The sequence below is a fragment of the Ascidia mentula genome, chromosome 7 (assembly GCF_947561715.1).
Source record: "Ascidia mentula chromosome 7, kaAscMent1.1, whole genome shotgun sequence".
Taxonomy (NCBI): Eukaryota; Metazoa; Chordata; class Ascidiacea; order Phlebobranchia; family Ascidiidae; genus Ascidia; species Ascidia mentula.
In genome coordinates this window covers 17565908-17587776 of record NC_138572.1, presented here as the reverse complement: position 1 = coordinate 17587776, position 21869 = coordinate 17565908, and the positions used below count along the sequence as shown (strand labels likewise).

The following is a 21869-nucleotide window of genomic DNA, read 5'->3' as shown; positions in this document are numbered from 1 at the left end:
TTTGGTGCATTTGTTTTGTGGTACTGCAGCATGAGGTTGGAGGTTTGCGCGCATGCGCAGTTTAGCTTTTTGCTGTCAAATCGTAGTTAATTGTTTGTATTTTGCCAAAGTAAATACAAATTTAAATGCTAATATAATTCCTGGTCTTTTGACAATTGATGTAATCGTATTTCTTCAAGAATATTCGTTTATTTATTTTAATTGTTTGAAACGAAAATAAGAAAATTCTTCTTCTTTCAACGAGACCAAAACATCGTATCGGGGTTAATATGAGCAGTAATTTGTTTCTCCGTGTTTTAAACCAAACACGATTAATGAAAAGTCTAACAGGATTGCTGTACAAAGGTCAGATTTGTTCATGCAGATATTGAGGTATTTCACACATCCATTTGCGGGTTTCAGATTTCGATTTGTTTAAACCCGAGGCCCACAGGTCGCGCTTGTCCGCTCTCATTAATAATGCATGAAAAGTTCGGGCATTAGGGAGAGAAGACGTTTATATGCGTGTGTCACTTTGTTAAATTGAATTCAAAGTTACAATTTTTTGTTCCATTAGCAATTTTTTAACCCAAATTTAGCTTTTTGTAAGTTTGTTCTTCAACAGCAAGATGTCGCAGCTTACCAAGACTGAGCAAGCTCTTGTTCTTCTCGCCGAAACTTTCTTCATGTAAATATCTCGTATCATGACAAAAAATAATTGTGATGTAATCATTTTGCATTGTGACGTAGGTACGCTGCCAAGAGTCCAGGAGGCAAAAATGACGAGCTTGATATGATGGAGTTGCAAGAACTCCTCAACGAAGAACTGAAAAACTTCAGTAAAGTGAGTTTAAATCATAACAGCCACCTATATAAATAGGTATATTAGACCTCAGAATATTCTTTGTGTTACTTCAGGACTCCGGCGCTTTGAACTTTGGTGAATTCGACCGTGACAATGACGGCTCCGTGACGTTCGTGGAATTCATGCGCCACCTTGCGGCGGTGAGTCAGAAGTGTCAGAGCAGCGTGAGGCAAGCAGCTAAGAGCGGCGGAATTTAACTCCAGCAACCCTAAATCGTACAGTTTATACTCACATGAATGTAGCTTTTAGCGTATTTCGACGTGTTTTCGCATTGGGTCCAATAAACAAACAAAGGAATGCGATTGGTTTAAGTTGTTAGCATTAAGAGCAAATTTTTGCAGTTACTTTCACAAATCAAATTTAAGGCGCCGACATAACCCTGTAGAAGATTTTATTAAAGGCGTTGTATGTCTCAGATTCGTATTTTGTAGAAAGAGAATATGAAACCATAGAATACTAAAAGTTTAGCATTCTTTCATTAAACCAGAGACTGAATGTTTAAAAGTTACTGAGGCGTAAAATCAGGTGCTTTCCCGCAACAGATTTTGTCAAATCATGTTTTGTTGGAAGTTAAAGCGACGAAATATCTGGAAAAATACACCAGAATCTTTGAATGGAAAAGCCAAAGCTAGTGTGTTGTACATTATCTAGCAGACGTTTCGAACGCGGCTGTGGCCAACATTAGTGTTGTAACAGTGTAACTAAGTGATTAAATTGGCTGCGTGCACAACAGCAGGACAGGTGTAATGACCATTGAAACAACTTGAAAACATTTACAGCTTTCATGCGTAAAAAATATTGCAGACTTCGTTGCAAAGCAAAGTGATTGACATCATCATTATTTGAATAATATAAAGCAGAAAACCAGGCTACTCTGACTAAAAATCTGCTCAAAATAAACTAAACAACTAAAATTTGAACAAAATACTAACATCAGAAAAGAAGCCTTACCAACACTGTGAAGTGTTTTATATTTTCTATCAATTCCACTGCACCCGGCTTTGTTTGTTATTATTACGTTTTAGTTGTGTTCCACATAAGATCAGAATTCAGAATAATGACTTTATGCGATAATTCAATTCATGCAAAAACTTAACTGGAAAGCACCACATATCTGTGCAATCAACAAAATGATTTTGATTTACATCAGGGTTTTTGTAATGTATATTTGTATCTACATTATTTACAAGTTTACTGGATAATTTTGGACAAACTGTGCGTTTTTGTGTCAGGTCTATAATATCCTACCTAGATAATGAGTTCCTACTTTGACGAACATGATTGCTTGCCGACAGAATCCACACCTTCTACTCAAGGACAAGATTTAATGGAGTTGCTAAGGAACCTGCTTAGCAACAATCCTTTCAATGATTTTATTCCCATGAGCGAAAAACTCGCCCCTCCAGCTTCCAAACAAGTTGTTCATGATTTGCCAAGAAAAAAAGCAGATGAATTAGAAAATACAGAACAAAACAAATGCCCTGTCTGTCTTCTACCATATGATGATGTCATAATTGAAATGCCATGCTCCCATTGTTTCCACAAAGACTGCTTACTTCCATGGTTGGAGAAAACTAACTCATGTCCATTATGTCGCCATGAACTTTTGACAGACGACCCGGAGTACGAAGAATACAAAAAACAACAAGAAGAAGAAAAGGAACGACAATATCGTGTTGATCAACTCCATGATTCAATGTTTGGATGATTTTTTTTGATTATTTTACGAAGTGGAAGAATTTTAAATTATATTATTTGAGAATATTATTGTTCCATAACCTTTTTCCTGTTTCTTACAATCACATTATCTGTATTTTAAACCCAAAATGAAAAATGCATTCCTCTGCGACTTTTACTTTATTCAATAATTGCTAAACAGCATAAATACCCTTGTGCAAGTCTTGGCTTGAATTTTCCTTCCTGGTAAATGTTGGGCTGGTTTGCTTTCTGCACACCTTATTGTCCCACAATCACATGTAGGTTTTATCAAACCACATGAGGTTTTGGTTTCTGTGTCAATTTTGGCCTAAGGAGCTGCTTTAGATCAAAGGCAGTTTAACGATAAACAGCTTGAACTAAAGTTTAAGACGGCATATCAGTATTCTTATTAAATAAGTTTCGCCCATCTTGTTCCTCTGTCACAGAGAAACTGAGTTACTTCGCAGGGCAACCGGTGATGCATTGGGGTTAAATTTATGGTTGAAAGAGCAGGGAGTCACATGCTGTTGCCAGAGCGATTTTCAGCGTGTTTGGTGCATTTTTGTTGCATTTTGCCCTTCTTATTCAGCTGGTCATTTGGTGCTGGGAAAAATTTAGTTGAAAAAGCATCAAAATGTTCAAGTGTTGATAGCTCAAAATTGAATCACAAAAGTATACCTAAATTTGTGATTTTATGTTAGGCCCCCCTCTTGTCTTCGCATTCAGGTCATTAGTTGCAGGATAGTTGCTTAAAGCTCCCCCCAGGCCTGGTCGGACAATATTTTTGCTGAATAGGCTGCAAAATTTTAAGTTGGTTTTGTGGAAACCTGAATCACAAAAAATCCAATTTGCGATTTAATGTTGGCCCCCAGTAGATCTTCATGGGTCACCGACCACAGAAATTGTTGATTTAGTATAGGTGTTAATGCAAACTTGATTTTGTAGATTGAATACTAAAATGGGTCCTAAAGTGTTGAGCCAGCTCTTGGACAAGACACAGAAATTGTTTTGTGAAAACGTTTATTTGGGCAATTGCTGTTTGCCTGCCACGGCCGCGAAGAGAAATAAAACAATGGATGGGGATCGTCTACATTTTTACACTGCGACCTCAAATATAAAAACACAAAGAGCCTCTTTTTCACTTTGCCGGCAAGAGACAGTGAACGTTACAAGACGAAAGATGGGCACCTTTGATTTGGGGGGAGGGCACTACAGTGGGCCGGAAAAAAGGTTGGGAAATAAATATCGCTCGCGGGTCGGATGAGCGGACGGTCAGGTTACGAATAACTCCTTGAGCAATCGTGGATGAGTTGACAGGGGAGCGAGCCGCGATTCAATCGATAGAAATCAACAAACTGGATGAGATCTATGAAGCGGGTGTCGCCGTTGTCGATTGTGTAGAAACAACTTCCGTTCTTTTCAACCTGGGACAGTAGTAGGTTTATTGTTTCAACCCAGAAGTTTAACGAACAACAACATAAATCTTAAAAACGTGAAGTTTGAATCAAGAAAACCATTGTTTTCACTCCAACCATCACAAACTTGTTAAATCGAAGACTCTGGGTCACAGTTATTCAAACTTCTCTGGTTGGGTCAACTTAATAATCTTTTATCAATTCTGCACCGTTTGATTTCATGTATTTTCTCACCCTAGTGATGGGGATATGACGTGGCTTCTGGTTGTGACATAGGGTAACCACCGTTCCTCCTGGTATCGAGTGACTTTCGCGGATCAGGAAAGTTCTGCACGAACAAAATAAAAACTACATTCTTGAAACGCTTGAATGATCTGCGTTTCCCATACGTTTTAAATGTTTGGAAACAATCCCATTTTCACATGAAAAAGTGGACAGATGAATTGTGACTGACGTCACAACTTCACAATAACATGACGTCATGCAATAACAAGCATGGAATTATTTCAAGTGACGTCACAGTACGAACCCGTCAATGTTTCCGTTCCGTTGGATTTCTTCGTTCGCTTCTTCCCGTGATATCTTGCCATAATACCAGGGTTGGGTTTGATGGATTGCTGCACAAATATCCATTATATTCACATGACCCCGGTCAAAATTTACGTTATGGGACAAACATGACAACGTGTGCATCAAACCGTATCCCTTTTTTCGAAAAATCCAGTACTGGTGGAATTTATGCACAAAATGTTTTTTGAGATTATTAACACCGGAAATTGTGCCGGCATTAACATAAGATTTGTAACGAAATAAACTGAAAATTTGTTAACTTTGCTGCTCAACAATAAAAGATCACATTATCCCAGATATGCTCTCTACTGACCTCTAGTAAACCAAGCCGCTTCCCGGGGAGGGGCAGAATTCCCAACGTAACCGGTACGGTCCATTCCTGTCAAACAAACGGTTACGTTAAATTCTGTTTACGATTTATAAATTTCAACTGGTTAAGAATGTTAGGATAAACCAAATGTTAGTAAACACTTTATTGCGCGACTTGGAAGGAAGTTATTTCTTCCACGAACATTCGCCGCAATATTTCGTATTACGTCACATCTCACAAACAAGTTCTCAAATCAAAGACGTGTCAATACTAAGAAAGGAATTAAACGTAACCAACCGGAGCACGCTAAAGTGCGGTTAATCAGTTTCCTCCTCCACGAAGTTTGTTGTTCCAACTCGACCATAGCGACCTCCCGCGGATCTTTTATAACGCGTCCGGTCGCACCGCGGAAATCCATGGGAACGAGATAACCCCCGTCCTGTCTCTGTGGAACGTCAACGCAGACACATAAACTCAAAGCAGACTTAGTTCAATTGTTTGTTCAATTGTTAAATCGTTTTCAGGCCGTTTGAGGAAAGATTTTTTAGATTGCCAACTTCTTTCAAATAGGAAAAGTGTAGTCAAGTATCGGTAAATTCCAGGGAAACGCTTTATTCGTTTTGTGGGAAGAATGCCCAGTGATTGTTTCGTGAAATTTGGAAAAAAAAACGTTTTACTCAACCGTGAAAACGATATTTTTTTTAAATGACAAAAATGCATCATCACATGCAACTCGGCAACGAACAACAATAACTTTCGAAAATATGCAAGAAAAAGTCTCCACTAATAAGTTGATAAGTTGGAGTTATGGAATTATATCTTACACTGATTGTGCGATCACTTGAAGACCTCACGAGGTTGGATGGAATCTGGCGTCTCGCGCTTACGTAAGACTCGTAGAATCGACTCCCATTCTAAATAATACGAAGGTGTTTAATTGCTTGCTTTACGATCACGAGGTGTGTTTTTGCTTGGATACAGATTTTGTTACAACTCGCAAACATTTGTGAATGCAATGGAAAGGTAGAAGTTTGTGAACTAATGAGTTTCGCCACCTCGTGCAACCCCGCTCGCCTCATGGCGTGAGTAGAAAGTTTGGGTGGACTTGATGTTTTAATGACGTAGTTAAACCACATCGTCATGTTTAGGTTGAAGGAAGTGACGTGCCACAAATTGATACGCGGTTGCCCTGATCTTCTGTTGGTTACAACATTATATCCAATGAGATGAACGACAATTTTACACAAAAGCAAAAAGTGGATTTAAAACCCTCAAAAGAACACCTAAGGTTGAATGAACTTAACCACGTTCTTATATATCGGGATGTTGTGGATTTGAACCTTGCGGCAAAACTTGGATTCAACAAAAATCCTGCTCCATACATTTCTGATATACTTGATAGCAAGCGGTTACCATGGTGAGGCGTAAACCGGCGATCCATGCTGCCCTCAAGTGGCTCGTGTCGGCGCAGAACCATCGGATGAGCGCACCGCTCGTCAACGACCGTGGCTGTAGGAATATAAAAAAGCTGAAAATATCGTCGGGTTATTTTATCTTGAAAACTAAAAGTGGGAACATGAGCGTTTTTTTGATATTTTTTGTTTGCTGCCAACCTCCCCTAAGCAGTATGTAGATATATTTTGTAGCCATTTGGTAGATGAGCGTATATACGGTTCATTTAAAAAGTTTATGACGTTGTTGGTTTACTTTGAGGCAGAATGCGAAGTTGGTCGGGGAGTTGCTGCACATTTTCTTGTTGCCGATCGGAAACCAAACATGAGCCGAATGTACTTCCGCGAGACAAACCAGGTTGTGCGGTTCCTGGTGAACAAACCAAAGTTGAAGAAAAAAACTTTGGAAATTAATCCAAACAAATTGCGTTTCCCTCATGGGATGAATCTTTCAATAAAACAAACGCAGTTGAAAGCGTGCTTCTATCGTCACCTTATTTGTGTCTTTGTTGCTGTGGTAAAGTCCTGAGTTACGTAGAACGCAATACACCTTCTTCCATTTGCTTTTACCAACATCTCGAACGTGAAGCCAACCACACATTTCCGGGGCTGTCTTCGTCAGAATATGCTGCGGAAAAACTTTCAATTCACGCAAACTGTCTGGGGTTTGACTTAAACATTTTCTTAAAAGCGGAAACCGAATTTAAGAATATATCGGAAGCTGATCAGGCCGATATATTGCGTAACTAAACAAGTTACAAAAAATAATGACGTTGCGATGACGTTATCAATGACGAACATTTAACAAGTTACAAAAAACAACGACGTTGAAGTGACGTCATCAGTGACCGACATATTACGAAACCAAACTAATTACAAAAAAATAATGACGTTTACGTTGAACAATTATGTCCAAGTGGCGACCCCTCCCCTTGAAGAAATAACACACAATTGACCTTGTGGTTAGTTGCTAGTGTTTGTGGTGCAGTAAGGAGCTGTTTTGTTTAAAAAACATTTAACTTTACTGTTGATATGACGTCATCAGTACCTGCATCTGTAGTCTCCGAACACTGTCTGCAGTCTCATGGGCAGGGCAAGAATTGGCGGGAAATGTTAACATATCAGCGGGTAAGCACAGCTGTAATACAAACATCATCATTCAGTGTAAGTTGTGAAAGGAAGGAACACAACCCCATCCCCAATAAATACGTAGGCGATTACAAAGTTATTTATAAGCAGAACTTGATTATCCACAACATCCGATGTAACTTGCTGATAAGGAAATTGAAACCAACCTCGGGGTTTTGAAGAATGCTATATTTTGATGGGGTTTTGTTCAGACACAATCGACATATTGTATCTTCCTCCTGGTTGATCGATATATCGTCCATTATTTCATAATCCTCGATAAATCGTTCTAAACCAAAGCGAAATTACATCAAATGTAAAGCAAGCAAGTTGGTATATGGGATTAGACGTAAGGTTGGTAGATCATGGATGTGATTAATGAAGGCTCGCACCAAACCCACAACCAATAACACTGATATTTACAATCCACCAATTTACAAATGTTAGTATTATCCATATATATACACAGATCATACACTGGGGAATGGTGGTTTACAAGTTTGGAGGAGAATTACAATTGGATTTTAACCTTTACAAGAGTTCTCCAAATCTAGTCAGGGCACAGAAAGACACTCCTTAAAAAGTTAGAAACCACCCTGGCAATTAACATGTTAGTACGTCCAGAAAATAAAACTATGCTTTCTTAATTTAACCAAATTTGACAAAATGTTCGTCAAGAAATGTGTAATTGTGAAATAAAACAGGGAAAAGTCTGAGGTTACCGAGCATTGCGTCTGTGTTTTGTTCGATGACCGACCACGTCGTTGTGTCAGGTGATCTTTCCAGTTTGCGCAAAATGCTGAACAACAACAGGGCACACGTAGACGAATGAGGAAGCTCTAATTCCTTCCAAATTCCCAAGTCGGTGATCCAGATATTCCAGAACACCTAACGATGATGAAAGGAAGTTGTTGAATTCTTGTTCAGGTCACAGTGTCCGATTGTCAGGTCATTGTTACATCACAAATTATTCAATCAAATTTATGTCAGGATGAGTCACTTTCTCCATACTTTACTCATATTCTTTCTACAGCTTGGACTGATTTTCATAAACCTTTTTTTTAAAAACTTTTAAAGCTCAAGTTAAATAAATGTTTTATAAGGACAAGCAAGGACATTTTGTACCAAACTTTAATTAAAACAAATGAAAGTTTAAGCTCCACGGCCAAAAACATTGACAGAAATATTTAATAAGAACATGATGAGGGCTCACTCCACCTCCATCTTGTGATTTTGTATTAACTTGGGAACTTCATAACGGTGATTCTGGGCAACATTTCAGTTATTATCCAACAATATTAACGGTTTCTAAGTCTAAAGATATTCTGAACTCCTTATGATCTTTCAAATAATCTCAAAACGAATAAAATATCTTCATAACCTCTTTGTGTTCTTGTTGCTGAGTACTTTTTTCTGCCAGAGTAAAATTTTTCGGTTACAGATGGTCATTGTGTAGCTACACTGTTACTTAACTCTGATTCTGAGAATCTGAAACGTTTTTCGCTCAACAGTTTTTAACCGCCACAAACTTACTCCTCTCTGCTAGAAATATTTCCCACTCCTTACTAACATTTTACAACCAGACAAGAACATCATTCTGACCGAATTAAAACAAATCACATATTCTTCCTACCAGTTTGGTTCCATTTCGTTGCATTTTGCACGACAAAGTTCGCTCATTCTGTAACACATATAAAATGGTGGGATTTTAGCTTGAATTCAACACAAATTTAACCCCGAAATAACCAATAACTATACTGAACAATTGCTATGGAAATCTTTGTAATTTTGCAATTAGTACAACAAATTATTTTATATTTTACTGCAAAAACTGCAAAGCTTACATTCTATTCTATGCAAGCCCGGGCAAATGCAACAAAGTATACAAAGTTTTAAATAAAAATCTACACTAACAATAAGTACTACCTTTCTCTTGGATAAGGCAGGGTCGTTTGGATGGGCGGTGGAAGGCATAGATAACGGTGATGAGGCTTGGGGGGCGGATGACGCAAGATCAGAGTGGGAACCAAAAAGTTTTCTGCAAATAATAATCAACTATTATCATCACTCGATGATCATTTTGGTTTTATCAGTGCCCATGCCATTTTACTTTTTGTTCATTCGTGAAGTTGTTAATTGTCAAAATATAAATTGTTTGGCTTGATTCTTAACCTGGACACCTGTGGGTATTTGCACACACAAATTTGAGCAATAAAATAACAATGGTCTTTATATCTGTTGTTTCTCAACAAAGCTGCATGTAATATAATTATTATGCACCCTTTACACAAACACACAACTTATATATTATACTATCAAAGGTTATTTGAAACCACTCTCTCTGCTAATACCACACTCCATAAACACAAAATGGGAGTTTAATAAAAAACTTTCCAGATAAGATCCAACATGGCCAGACATATTTTTACAACACACAAGAACCAAACCATAAGAAATGTGGAGTGTCAGGGTACGTTTTAATAACATGTCACAGCAACAATTCACAAAAAAGGTTTTGTTGAATCTAATAAATCTGTCAACACTCACCGCTTTGTGAGGATCGCAACTGGGAGGGATTTCAGAAAATGTTTCTCAAAGAAATTTGCTTTACTCGACGTGTGGGTCTCCTCTTCGCTGGTGATGGATTCGTTACTCGTGTGGAAAATGTTGGTTTCTGAACAAACAAACCTCTGCTACATTTGTTGCTGATCATATAACAACAAAATACAACTGAATTGTAATAATTATAACCGTGCATACGTTGTTTTGTAGCAAAGTTAAGACAAAACACTCCTTTTTACTGCAAACAAGTGTTAGTAGATTGTAACAAATTAAACTTACACAACTTGTGCTTTAAAGTAACACAACAATTAACAACTTCCAAAGTTCACATTTATTCCACATTTAAATTCAAATAATAAAAAACAAAGGAAGCTTTGCAAAAAAAATTAATTCATTGTTAAATCAGGAGACATCATAATATTTACAGACAAATAATTACTCAAGCAAAGAGAGATCGGGTAAGTTTAACGAACAAACAAAGATACAAATATATGGCTTTCATTTAATAAAACCAAGCTCCTCATTTAATAATTTCATTACCCAACGCCCAATTTAAGCGTAATATAAAAAATTTAATAACACCGTTGATTAAGGATTACTGAGAAGTGCTTTAAAACCACCATGAAAGTCTTAAACTCGCACATGGACAAAAGCACGCACACAACACAAACCATTAAACCACCAGCAAACAAGCAGACCTGAGTTTTTGTCAATTAAGTGAATGATTCAGTGATGAGTCAGAAAGGAGAAAATCTCAGCAGCGTCAATCACAACATTAAAGATTAGGAAGTATTTTGATACTTCCTTACTACCTGTGTGGTATTCACCAACTACTTGTGCGGTTATGTTTCAACATTTCAAATGTTTTTTGATGTTCTTATGTTAATTTTATACACAGGTTTAAAAGGTTCATCAAAGTTGATGCAACACTTTGATAAAGTGTCAGAATCACCAATAATTTTATGGGCAATAAAGACTAATTGTCTGGTGTTTTAAGGTAGAATGTCATTTTATCAAACGCAACCAAACCTGAAAAACTAGCAGAAGAGTTTTTAAACTTGGCAAAAGGGTGCAAAAGACTTCAGATTTACACGTCTAGCGACGAATCAGTGACCTATCCAAGTTCAGTATTTGTGTGTAAAAAAATCTTTGTCATATATTGGTTCAATGCGACTATGAGAGCATTTATTAAATTTAGCTACAATGGCAATTGTGAACAAATAATGGTCATTATGTTAACAAAAGTAATCTTGGCATACTGAATAATGTCAGAGGGAAGTGACCAAAAAAGAACCACTGACCTAACCAAAAAAAGTCAGAATGAAGAGTTGTGAGGAGCAAATAAATAGAATTTAAATGGAATTAGAACCCCTGGCATTCTGGCAAATAACACTGGTCACCAACCTCCTCCCCCAGATGAGCTGCTAACGTCTGTTGTCGAAGACTCGTCATTTCCACTGTCTATTTGTTGTATTAACGACTCCAAATCAACATCATCATCTGCTGTGAATAAAAATAAACACATAAAAATTGAGATGCAGTAAAGATTTTCTGTGATATGAAATATATAATTTTATAAATATAATACAGTCTTAGATTTAATTAAAATCCCAAAGAATAATAGAGTGGTCAAAAAATTAGGAGTATACATGACCAGTTGATTTCATTGTTTACAGTAATTTGCACAACTGTTACAAATTATATTGAAAAAAAATTAAAGTTTCATGGCGTTTTACATTTAAAAGTCTCTGTAAAAAAGAGACATGTCCAAATTCTTTGACATTAACAAAAAGTAAACACGAATCTAGATATATTGGTTGTTAACAAGGTTGGAACGATTACACATGAAGTTGTAAAACGTGTTCACTTTGTTAGCTAAAAGGCAGCAGACCAGTTATTAGGTGAAAGGTCAAAAACCACGCACACAACTTCAGACACGGATGGCTTTCATGGTAAGTGATTGTTTACGTAAGAAGTGATGCTTGAACGACCACTGCAAAAACCCTAATCCTGTTCCACGCACAATCACACAGATTGGTGCAGCAACGAACAGAGTTGGGAGTGAATAGTTGTGAGAATAAGTGTGACTTTTGTTTAGCATACACAGTGTTGAGTAACTCGAGTGCTGTCGTGGCAAGTGTTTTACGTCAATGGAGACAAGAAGTTTCCAAACCTTTTGTGCCTAAACCATTGATGTCGTCTTTTCGAACAACAAGGCAAGGTTCCATTTTCTGGGAAGTGATTCTAGCAGCGGTTGTGTTTCACTTGACCTACACGACAAAGTGGCTGCGTTTAATAGTCAGCCGGCAACGACAAGCGTAATTATGGACGCTTTGGTTTCAAAACGTGACGGTATCTGATAAAGCCGGTGCTTTTCAACTGGCAGTAGTGCATGGATGGATTATATATATTTGAACCTAAATTTTTTGCAAAAACACATTCATGGTTGCGTGCTTATTATGACACAAAATAATTTGGGTCAAAAAGTTTTATTGTAAAATATTTTTAAGAAAAGATATATACTTTCAATGACAATTGAAAGCACTGTTTTAGAATTCTCTCAATAAAATAGAAAAAAGGATTTTAATTGTAATTCATTTACCACCCTTGAATAAACTTCCTATTTCATAGAGTTAAAAACAAGGAGTGAAATTTACCTACCTCACGACAATAGGAAGTTTGTTGAATTGCAGGACTTGAAAGAGGTGACTGCCCACGCACTGCTCCAAACCTTTAATTAAATCCTCAACGAAGCAAGCCTCAGGGCTTGTCACATGTATTTTGCCTACCTCTGCACACAGCAAAATAAAATCAATTAAAAAGATGCATGGTAGAAAAAACCCAGCAATGAAGTTTGCTGCAAATGTCAGTTCGGCAATCCACGAGTTGACAGATATTGGAGTGGAGCCGATAAGCAGACAGTCAAAACAAACAAAACTGGTGACATGCCTTTTTCTTCCCCACAGAGATGTGTAGTCTCACAACCCTGAAGTGATAACGGTCTGTGTTCCATTCATGACTTTGTTTACACAGATTAACACCAACCAGTCATCTTGAGAAAGTCAATATAACCTGACACAACCAATCTCTATTCAGCCAATTATGAAAACTTCAAGCAATTTACTTCACAGATAACCAACCAACATTTAACTCAAATGCACAAAATTGCCTCAAATTACAGAATGTATGAATGCTAACTGTGGTTTTATAATATCCACAGTTTCACCATAATGTACACAAGACTTAATTTCATTGCCCAAATATTTTTAAGTTAGATGAAAAGGGTAAATTGATTTGTTACTTATAGAAACAAACAAAAGTAAATTAACCTAGCCCAAACAGGGTAGGTTAATTACATGATTTAATATGGAATAATATGATCCAAAATAAACAACTGAATACTTATTGCCTGACAATACCAGACTGATGGAAGGCAACCGCCGCAAGGTTTTACAAAAATTTCCAGGGCAAGCAAACACTTGTATCAATTTCAAATATACTTAAAGCAACTTTAAGTGGAATTATTAAACACCCGTCAATCACAACTGCACCGAAGAGCCATATATAGCTCAACACACAAGAATCTGTGGGACATATTAACCAGTTTGCGAGGGCTGCACATAAGGAGCCATTGTATAATGTTGACTTAGTACACAGCTGAATGTGGCAACGCGTGTGGTTTTTCAGTGTTTACATTCATGTTAAAGCTCAGCCACACTCAAATCTTTGTTCTCCCATGCAGCAATGAGGGAGGTTTCACAAACTTCACTCAGAGAATAATTTCGCGGAATCGCCAATTTCTATTCTTTGCAAACACTTAGCAGCAATTCCACTGCATGGAAGCAACAACACGGGCACTTTTAGCATCTAAATGGAAACAGACTCTGTCACCACTAACATATTTAATTGGTATTAGCAACACTGTAAAAATCTTTAGACATTTCTTGAACATTGTTACAAATATTTATTCATGTTTCTAGTGGTTTATTAAATCTGAAATTTATTTTGCTCCCACTTATTTGTTTACAATATAAACTTTTGAGTCTAATTTTGATCGACTAAGAACTTGGTAAATGCATAACTATACCCTTGATTGTTGAACGTGCAAATGGGATACTGTATATTAATTAGTCCATAAATAATCAATGCAGATTAACTGAATTCAGTAAACGAGAGAGAAAAAACACCACAACAGTTCCTTGAAATACTTTTAAGAGTTTTTTGAAAACATTTCTGACAACTTTGAGACGAACCATTCTGGCAGAATTCTGCCGCAAACTTCTGATTTTACAAGAACAAACACACTAAGAGCCAACAAACATACGGTGTTCATTAAGTACATGTGCTCAACATATTGCAACATTCACTGTCTTTCACTAAGCAACGTTTGGACTCAAACAACTTACAGACCCACATGCTACTGACAAACACACGAAAAGTAAACACCTTTTACATCGCGCTACAATTATGAAATCATTACATCATCAATTAAACATTACGCAACTAATCCGTACCACTGTGATATCGGTCTTGAGGAACGTAGGTCTACGTCATACTCATAAACCTTGCGCAACTCGCATTGGACAAGTGTGTAAATAACTGTGCGAATTTTAAGGTTTGCTTTGCGTTATGACGTACACGTAACACCACAAATTCCGGAAGATACTTTTACACCGGGTCACAAAGTTTTCACCAAACTTGATCCATGTTTAAGCCCATGTAACATAGAAATAAGTACGAATATTGACGATAAGATTTCGTGTAGTAATTCAACTCAAATGTATAAAAAATATAATTATAATATACCAGGCGGTTGCCCTGTTCACACCTAATCATTAAAATTCGCCCAGATTTCCATTATGCACAGACTTATGTTTGGATCAAGTTTAGCGAAAACTTTGTGACTCGGTGTAGTAGTATTTTCCACAAATTCCGGAATTATTCGTTTACAACACCAAATATATGCAGACTACCAAATTACTATATCTCGACAATGAAATTGTGCACCAACGTACAAACTTTTTACCAGACTAATACTATAAAATATTTGTTACCAAACCATAACAGTTTATTGATTTACTGAATGTTTTCAAGCACACCGGAAAATGACGGTCTAACATGTGACGTAGATCAACGTACTCTGCACCAGGTTGTTTCGTTGACCGGAAAAGTGCGAAAGGCAACACCTGTTCTGTTCGATCACTTTACACAATAAGAACAAAGAACGCGTCAGACAATCCATAAAGCGTCGTCCAATTGTTACGTCGACAATCGTGTCGTTTATAGTGGTTTGTTGTTTTATATTGTCCCCGAAATAAACGTTCGTTTCGGCGCACTTTGATTGGTGTGGCGTCATCATCAGGCTTGCAATCCATAGCAAATTGTTGAATCGTAAATTATTACTACACGAAATCGTCGGATTGATGTTTTTTTCTGACCGAAATCATTTTGACATTCTCGCATGTAGTCATAAAATACTACCGATAAAGTGTATCAAGCACAACTTCGTGTTGTTGTGCAACCTAAAAAAAAATTAACGTCATAATTATTAGAACAGCCACCGAGAAATTTCGGGGCGGTTTAAGGTGGGTTTGAATACCCCGGAAATTTGTTACAACAGTGGTAAAACAAACGATTTTCACCACAATGCGTGTCTTATGACGCATGAATCTCCACTCTTATTGCGACAGAAATCCTCATCATTACGTCACAATGAAATTTTTCCCACAGGTTTTTCAATTGTAACAATGATGTAAAATCAGCAGTGGGTGTTAAAAAAAAAGATGGAATTTAAAAAATTCTATGAAAAAAACGAGGAGCAATGTTCGCTTGAGCATGTCAAGACAGTACACTGCCAGGCTGGAGGCGTGAACTTGAAATGAACGGAAAGAGAGAGGCTGTCTCTGCGTGGCTTTGTTATCTTTTGTTAATTTTAACTCCCGTCAAACGATATCACAGAGGATTTGTCATTCTTTTTCAAAACATATAACCGACACCTGTTAGCTCGCCATACAACACATGCAGTACATGCTTTAACAGGATAGATTGCAAAGAGGATGAAAAAAATACAATTTTAGCAACAAGGGTAGGGAGTGTTTGGACACTTAACCATTCAAGCTTACATGGAATGTGAGCCCCGAAAACCAACGCTGGAATCGCCACAATCTTAAAGCGCCCAAACCTGGTCAGTTTCTTATCGTGGACCCCCAAATCACAATGGCAACATGGAAGTTTGAAACACATGCAGTAATGACCTGTCTTCCACAACCATCACCTCCCGCGGTCAAAATGTTTGAATTCCTAACAAGCTGAAAGGATCGAAGTCGTTTCGCCTGCATGTTTACAAGTAAAAAAAAGAAAGTTTTGATATTTGAACAACTTGCTTTATGGCATTTGCTGGCAATGATGGAAATGGAATTTCGCAACTTAATGTAACTCAGTGGTTCTCAAAGTGAACAATATCGCCTCCTTGAGGGCGAAAGAGAAACATTTGGAGACGAAAACCTTGGCGGGGGCGACAAGGGGGGGGGGGGGGGCGATGACGAAGTTACAATCATCGCGAAACTTGTTTTGTTGCTCTGCTAATACAAAGCCTATGTTCATGGTTCAATTGTGACGTAATAGGAACGAATGTTTTCGAACAACTTACTGGAATCCTCTGCGTCATTGCAAGAAAATGCAACTATACCAACTTGAATATTTTGCCTGGCGATTTTTTAACGCAAAAACTTGCAAGTAACAACTTTCGGCAACATAAATGGTATCCGACCACGCAGAAGTTATATCATGCTTTCGCATAGCAAGACAGGATCGCCCCACTGCGCAGGCCCTTTATATTTGGCGATCACAGCTCTAATATTCTGGTCATAAGGTTCTCCGACTTCTCGGGAAAAGCGGCTGATCCAGCTTGGCTGCGAAGCCTGTGAACCTTAAGGTATCCGACCATATTTGTTTTGCATTTTTATGCAAAAAATGCGTTTTTTTTTAAGGGGCAGCTGTTATTCGAAACCTTCATCTAGTTGGCTCCCGGGACTTTTGTTTTGAGACCTGCCTTGCACTGGGACTTTCAAAAGTCCCGATAAAAGTCTCGGTACCTTGACTCAATTTCCGTCCTTTCCTGTCTGGAGTCCCGTTTGCTGAAAGTCTCGATGTTGTCGATGCAGTACACTTAGTGTAGCGATTGTAGCGGTTATTCTGTAAATATTCATATACATACGAAACAAAGAAACTTGTGACGTCACAACATAACAGTATTCAAGAGGTTCACGCTTTCGATTAAAAACCAGGACTTTTCCAGCCCGCAGCTATCGTGGTTCAACAACCAACATTTCCAAGACAAATGCAATGTTGTGATCGTCTTGCTTACTCCCTTGTTCAAATAAAATACATAGAAAGGTTGACCAGTTAATACACAGAGCTGCAGTTTAACAATATTAATATCACCTCACAAAATATGTTGTCCTGAAGGAAAGCACTTGCGCGGATGAATATTCGAAACATTTACGTTAACCTACCCCACCATGTATGATTTTAAGTTTATCAATAACCTCCGCATGTAGGCTATGCTTGCTAATTCTACCTCGTATAAGAATTCAATCACACTTTTACCCTCTCAACACAATGTTTGTTGACAACCACAAAAATTGGAACAAAACCAACCAATTGATAGGAGTTCGCAATGTAAGTTTACAATTTGTTTTACATTTTCTGCAGGGACAAAATATATATCTGTGTTTACGTTAAACTGTGATAATTAGCAACGTAGGTTACACTCAGAAATAAACATCTTATCTATTTCATCAGTGAATTAAAGTTTAACTGTTATTGTTTTATGTAAAGAAAGCATGAAAAGGTCAAGTTGTTCGCCATTTCACTGAAAACATGACAATACAGACAGATTTATAACCAAACACAAGTTGTCATTACAATACATTTGTAATTTCTTATTTATAATATAACATGCAATACTGGTTGAAACAAAACTAAATTTTCCAGCAACCAACACTTGTGGAAGTATTAACAACAGGGGTATTATCAAAACATATTAATCATTAAACAGCAGAGTTGTGACATTGAAAGGCGTTTGTAACACGTGTGTACGATAAAGCACAAAAACGCAGGGTGACTGTTATGTACAAGGCGTGTGAGAGGGGGTTTTGAGGGGGTGTTTTTAAATTTTTTTGGGGTGCATAAGAGACAGGATAATATTTTCCTCTTTCAATAGTTTGTATTCCATGAGTTGGTTACATGGAATGTTTCCAACATCATAACATCGTATTTACAAGTAAACGATCATCCAGCGATACGATAAGTTTATTTTCGTCATTAAAATGCGCTAAACTGATCAGCATTATGTTCCAACTTCATCATATTTTATCTCATACGATGCCTGGTTCATTTGAAGATGCATCTCAAAATGTTTGCTCCGTAACAAAGTTCAACAGAAACCAAAATAATGTGGGAAGATGAATGGAAGGATATCAGCGTAAAAACTCAGCATTATCACGAACAGCTAAAATATCATGCGAATTTAAAATTGGAGTGAGATGGCGCTATTGCAGCATAGAAGTAATATTGGGTTATAAAGTCAGGGTGTGCAACCAGAGGTACCTGAGGCGTCGTGTAATTGAAAAAATCTGTGGGAAGAAAAAGTGAAGATTTTTATATTTTTTTCTATAGGGCGGCGAATTCCAGCGGAGAAAAAACATGGATTCAATTTAAATAGATTCACATGTAGCAAGTTAGTCCATTCCTGCGTAATAATGACCATTATTTTCATTGTCCTCGCAGTGGAAACCACTGATTTCAAATCTACATTTCACAGTTGAAATTACTCAGAGTAAAGTTCACATACCAATGGAAACATATTTTTACCATATGTTATGAAAAGTTGGAAAATTGCTCGTGGTCTATGCAAGTTGTGTGTATTTGGCATGCTGTGGTAAAGGTTGCCCACGCCTCAGTCAGGCAACTAAAAGTTGCCTAAATGTAAATGAACAGACAATTTTTCTTTATAAAGATTAGAGTTTATGTTTCCCGTTTTGGCGCTTCAAAGATAGCGGTGATCCCAATGTATAAAATAAATGTAATGTTTCTTTACAGAACGGTTTCTGCTTCATCTACGCGTAATTTTTTTGGTTGGCGACCACAACCACATTTTCCTGTTGCTCTTCCTGTGGTTAACGTCTGAAAACGGCACGTAGGCCATCCTGGACTCTATCATAAAGCAGTTTCGGTGCGTTGAAGTAGATGAGGGGATTTAGAGAGCTGTTGATGGGGAGTAGGATGATTGCTGACACAGCGTACATCACTGGAGGCATAGGGAATCCACCGAAGTTCACAAATGCCATGATGGAAATTGGAACCCAGCAGAGAAAATCGGTAATTATCAGTCGGAGGATTTTCTTTTGCATTTCTGCCAAAACAATCACCATTACAAAATCTTACTAGAGAAGTCGACTGCAACATTGTCAAAAAACGGATTCTCATTCATCCAAGCTTTGGTTTCGAACAAATGTTGAAGTTGAGTTGTGAGTGGAATAAAAGCAATTGTAAACGAGAATGCCCAGGAGAGGATAATGGATAGGGTGACTGTTGTTAATTTCGGTTTCAAAGATGCATCAAAAGGCTGAAACATAGAACACATTAACATTTCTATCCACAAATGCAATAAGTTTGTACATTTGTTGGCCAGGGAAAGTTCAGTCACGTGTTTGATCGGATATAATGGATATTTTCTCTTTACACACACAATACAAATTCACTTACGTTTTTCACAGCATACAGTCGGAATATGGTCAATAGAACCATTGTAAACACCGATGTTTCGCTTGAAAGCAAAACCAGAACACCCATTGTGGTGCAACTTCCGCTTGATCTCCAAATAAGGTCATTGGCACAATAATTTCCGGAGTATCTGACACCAGCGGCGCCCAGCATGATCAGATAAACTCCCATGAGTAGATCGGAAACGGATAGATTCAAAACGAGCAGATGGTTTGTACGAAATGCAGCAGATTTTGATTCTGTCGTCACCAACGTTTTGCCTTCAATCACCATGACAACCTGAAAATAAAGGTCTTTAGAATATTCCGTAATGTTGAAATACCTTGAACTGATTTAATTTAACCAAATTCCCGAGTATGGCAAGTGTACCCATTATCCACACAATGATTCGTAGAAATGGGTTTGCAATCAACTCGTATCGTGATGAAAATATGTTTTCGTCGGACGGTTTTGTTTTTGTAGGGCACTCGTCTGACCAATCAGAGCAGTCGCCAATTCCGTTGAATTTCTATGTAGAGTAAATGTACTTAGTGCTTTAATTTAACAAGTTTGCAAGAAATTGTTAGATATTTTAGCTTGGGTTGGGCCAGTAAGTTCAAAATATGTTGTAACCAGGTTGTAAACTTGTTTGCCACAGGTCACAAAACTACATATTATCTGAGTTTACCTTTTCCTCCTTAACGAACAATGGATGTTTGTTTTCGCAATAAAACCTGTGCAGTTTATTTCGTCACTTTGATAATTGCAGTTGATTGTGAGGTCACAAACATCCGATTTCTTGATCGAAATCTGATAATAATGAAACATTTTTCATCATTTCAAATTATTTTTTTGCACGTATTTGCCAAAAACACACAAAAAATATGGTTTAATAGCGTTTGTTGCTAAAACAGTTCTTAAAAAGTAAACTGCCAATTTTTTTTACTTTTCCATTTAACGTTGGACAGTAGAATCTTCCTTCCTTTGTGCACAATTGTTCTGGATATTCGTCACTTTCATCCTTGCAATCGATGATACCGTCACAAACTTTTGATAGGGGGATGTTGACAAGAAGTCCATCTTTTGTGTGGCAGTGTTTCCGATGTTGGCAAAGTTCACGAGATTCATCATGGGCAAATTCTTGACGTGTGGCAAAATTGCGGAACTTATTTTCGCAATCATGTTTCCCATCGCACAATTGTTTGTTGTCGAACGTCAACCACGACCACAACCACCCTCCCAGCCAACCCTGGGTAAAAAAACATCACGTAGTTTGTTTGCTTATGTTGGAAAAATATTTTATTCTTGTCAAGTGAAACCGTGTCGTATTTACAGTAACCGAACACTCAGTTCCTTGTATTTAATCAGAGGATTGAATCAGAATCACAATCATTTTATACTATTATATACGCTAATTCGATGTGTGCGATTTTAGCTGTCAAAACATTTGTTATTGAGCAAGCAAGTGAGTACAATGGGGAAAGTTTACTAATAAGGTGCTCTTATTTGTGGTAAGTTGGCTTTTGATAAAGTAATAATATAAACATGTTTACTTACGTAACACTCCCAGGCCCCCTGTATGTAGTAGGTTATTGTTGTTGTTGTTTTTGAGCATTTGTTTTTTACATTCTCGTCAACACTAAAAATATTTGAAGTCTTATGCGAATGAATGTGGTTTGTAAACATGATCTGTTACTTCTTTGTGACATTACGTGAAAGAGTGTTTTTGTCCAATTGCATGATTTTATTTTTGACAAAATAAATAATTTTGTGACAAAATAAATGCAATTTAGTTTAGTTGTCAAGGAAACTGTTTAGAGGCGGGGATAAAGTTTCTGTGGCAGGTGTCATTTGTTAAATTATCTTTGAAATGAATCTTATGTCATCATTGTTCCAATAAGTGCCTGTTTTGCGATGTTTTTCCAATAAATTTCGGGTTTTGATTTTTCCAGGGAATTTGCACATTTTTTATTTGCAAGCAAGCAAGCCCGACTCCAACCAAACACTCTAATCTAGGCAAATGACACAATTCACGATAAGTCACTAATAGCGAAGTGTCTTCCGCAAGTCGCACACGTTATCATTGTTCCTGGATGTGTTACTAGAGAAGCCACATTGGTGGGTGT

General features: G+C 37.4%; 3 protein-coding genes across 5 annotated transcripts; 2 read left to right on the top strand and 1 right to left on the bottom strand.

Annotated features, from left to right (window-relative positions):
• Positions 1 to 551: 551 nt before the first annotated feature.
• Positions 552 to 1135, top strand: LOC145909113 (uncharacterized). Its single transcript, XM_082996420.1, has 3 exons — positions 552 to 667; positions 730 to 823; positions 898 to 1135. Exons 1-3 carry the CDS (start codon positions 609 to 611, stop codon positions 1039 to 1041), a joined length of 297 nt encoding a protein of 98 aa, XP_082852546.1. The 5' UTR covers positions 552 to 608; the 3' UTR covers positions 1042 to 1135.
• Positions 1136 to 2081: 946 nt separating this feature from the next.
• Positions 2082 to 3299, top strand: LOC145908640 (E3 ubiquitin-protein ligase RNF181-like). Its single transcript, XM_082995957.1, has one exon. It carries the CDS (start codon positions 2100 to 2102, stop codon positions 2550 to 2552), a length of 453 nt encoding a protein of 150 aa, XP_082852083.1. The 5' UTR covers positions 2082 to 2099; the 3' UTR covers positions 2553 to 3299.
• A 252-nt stretch (positions 3300 to 3551) lies between these two features.
• LOC145907909 (growth factor receptor-bound protein 14-like) lies at positions 3552 to 12771 on the bottom strand. 3 transcript variants are annotated; one of them, XM_082995017.1, is made up of 18 exons: positions 12640 to 12771; positions 12152 to 12248; positions 11383 to 11481; positions 9964 to 10090; positions 9343 to 9454; positions 9050 to 9097; positions 8139 to 8304; positions 7584 to 7705; positions 7337 to 7426; positions 6782 to 6916; positions 6545 to 6658; positions 6251 to 6346; positions 5662 to 5751; positions 5135 to 5282; positions 4841 to 4906; positions 4487 to 4574; positions 4192 to 4285; positions 3552 to 3966 (listed from the first exon to the last, which is right to left on the bottom strand). In XM_082995017.1, the coding sequence occupies exons 2-18, from the start codon at positions 12204 to 12206 to the stop codon at positions 3820 to 3822; spliced, it is 1797 nt and encodes a 598-aa protein (XP_082851143.1). In that variant the 5' UTR covers positions 12207 to 12248; positions 12640 to 12771; the 3' UTR covers positions 3552 to 3819. The 3 variants fall into 3 exon arrangements, with proteins under 3 accessions (XP_082851143.1, XP_082851144.1, XP_082851145.1); XM_082995018.1 differs by having other exon boundaries at positions 11383 to 11478; XM_082995019.1 differs by lacking the exons at positions 11383 to 11481; positions 12152 to 12248; positions 12640 to 12771 and adding an exon at positions 10258 to 11336.
• Positions 12772 to 21869: the final 9098 nt, after the last annotated feature.

Excerpts from the sequence above, each read along its gene's own strand:
- LOC145909113 (XM_082996420.1), top strand. The coding sequence starts at position 609 with ATGTCGCAGCTTACCAAGACTGAGCAAGCTCTTGTTCTTCTCGCCGAA. Across the intron at positions 668-729 it reads CTCGCCGAAACTTTCTTCAT|GTACGCTGCCAAGAGTCCAG; the intron begins GTAAATATCTCG and ends ATTGTGACGTAG. Across the intron at positions 824-897 it reads AACTGAAAAACTTCAGTAAA|GACTCCGGCGCTTTGAACTT; the intron begins GTGAGTTTAAAT and ends GTGTTACTTCAG.
- LOC145908640 (XM_082995957.1), top strand. The coding sequence starts at position 2,100 with ATGAGTTCCTACTTTGACGAACATGATTGCTTGCCGACAGAATCCACA.
- LOC145907909 (XM_082995017.1), bottom strand. The coding sequence starts at position 12,206 with ATGGAACCTTGCCTTGTTGTTCGAAAAGACGACATCAATGGTTTAGGC. Across the intron at positions 9,455-9,963 it reads GTTGCGATCCTCACAAAGCG|AAAACTTTTTGGTTCCCACT; the intron begins GTGAGTGTTGAC and ends TATTATTTGCAG. Across the intron at positions 5,283-5,661 it reads CAAGTGATCGCACAATCAGT|AGACAGGACGGGGGTTATCT; the intron begins GTAAGATATAAT and ends GACGTTCCACAG.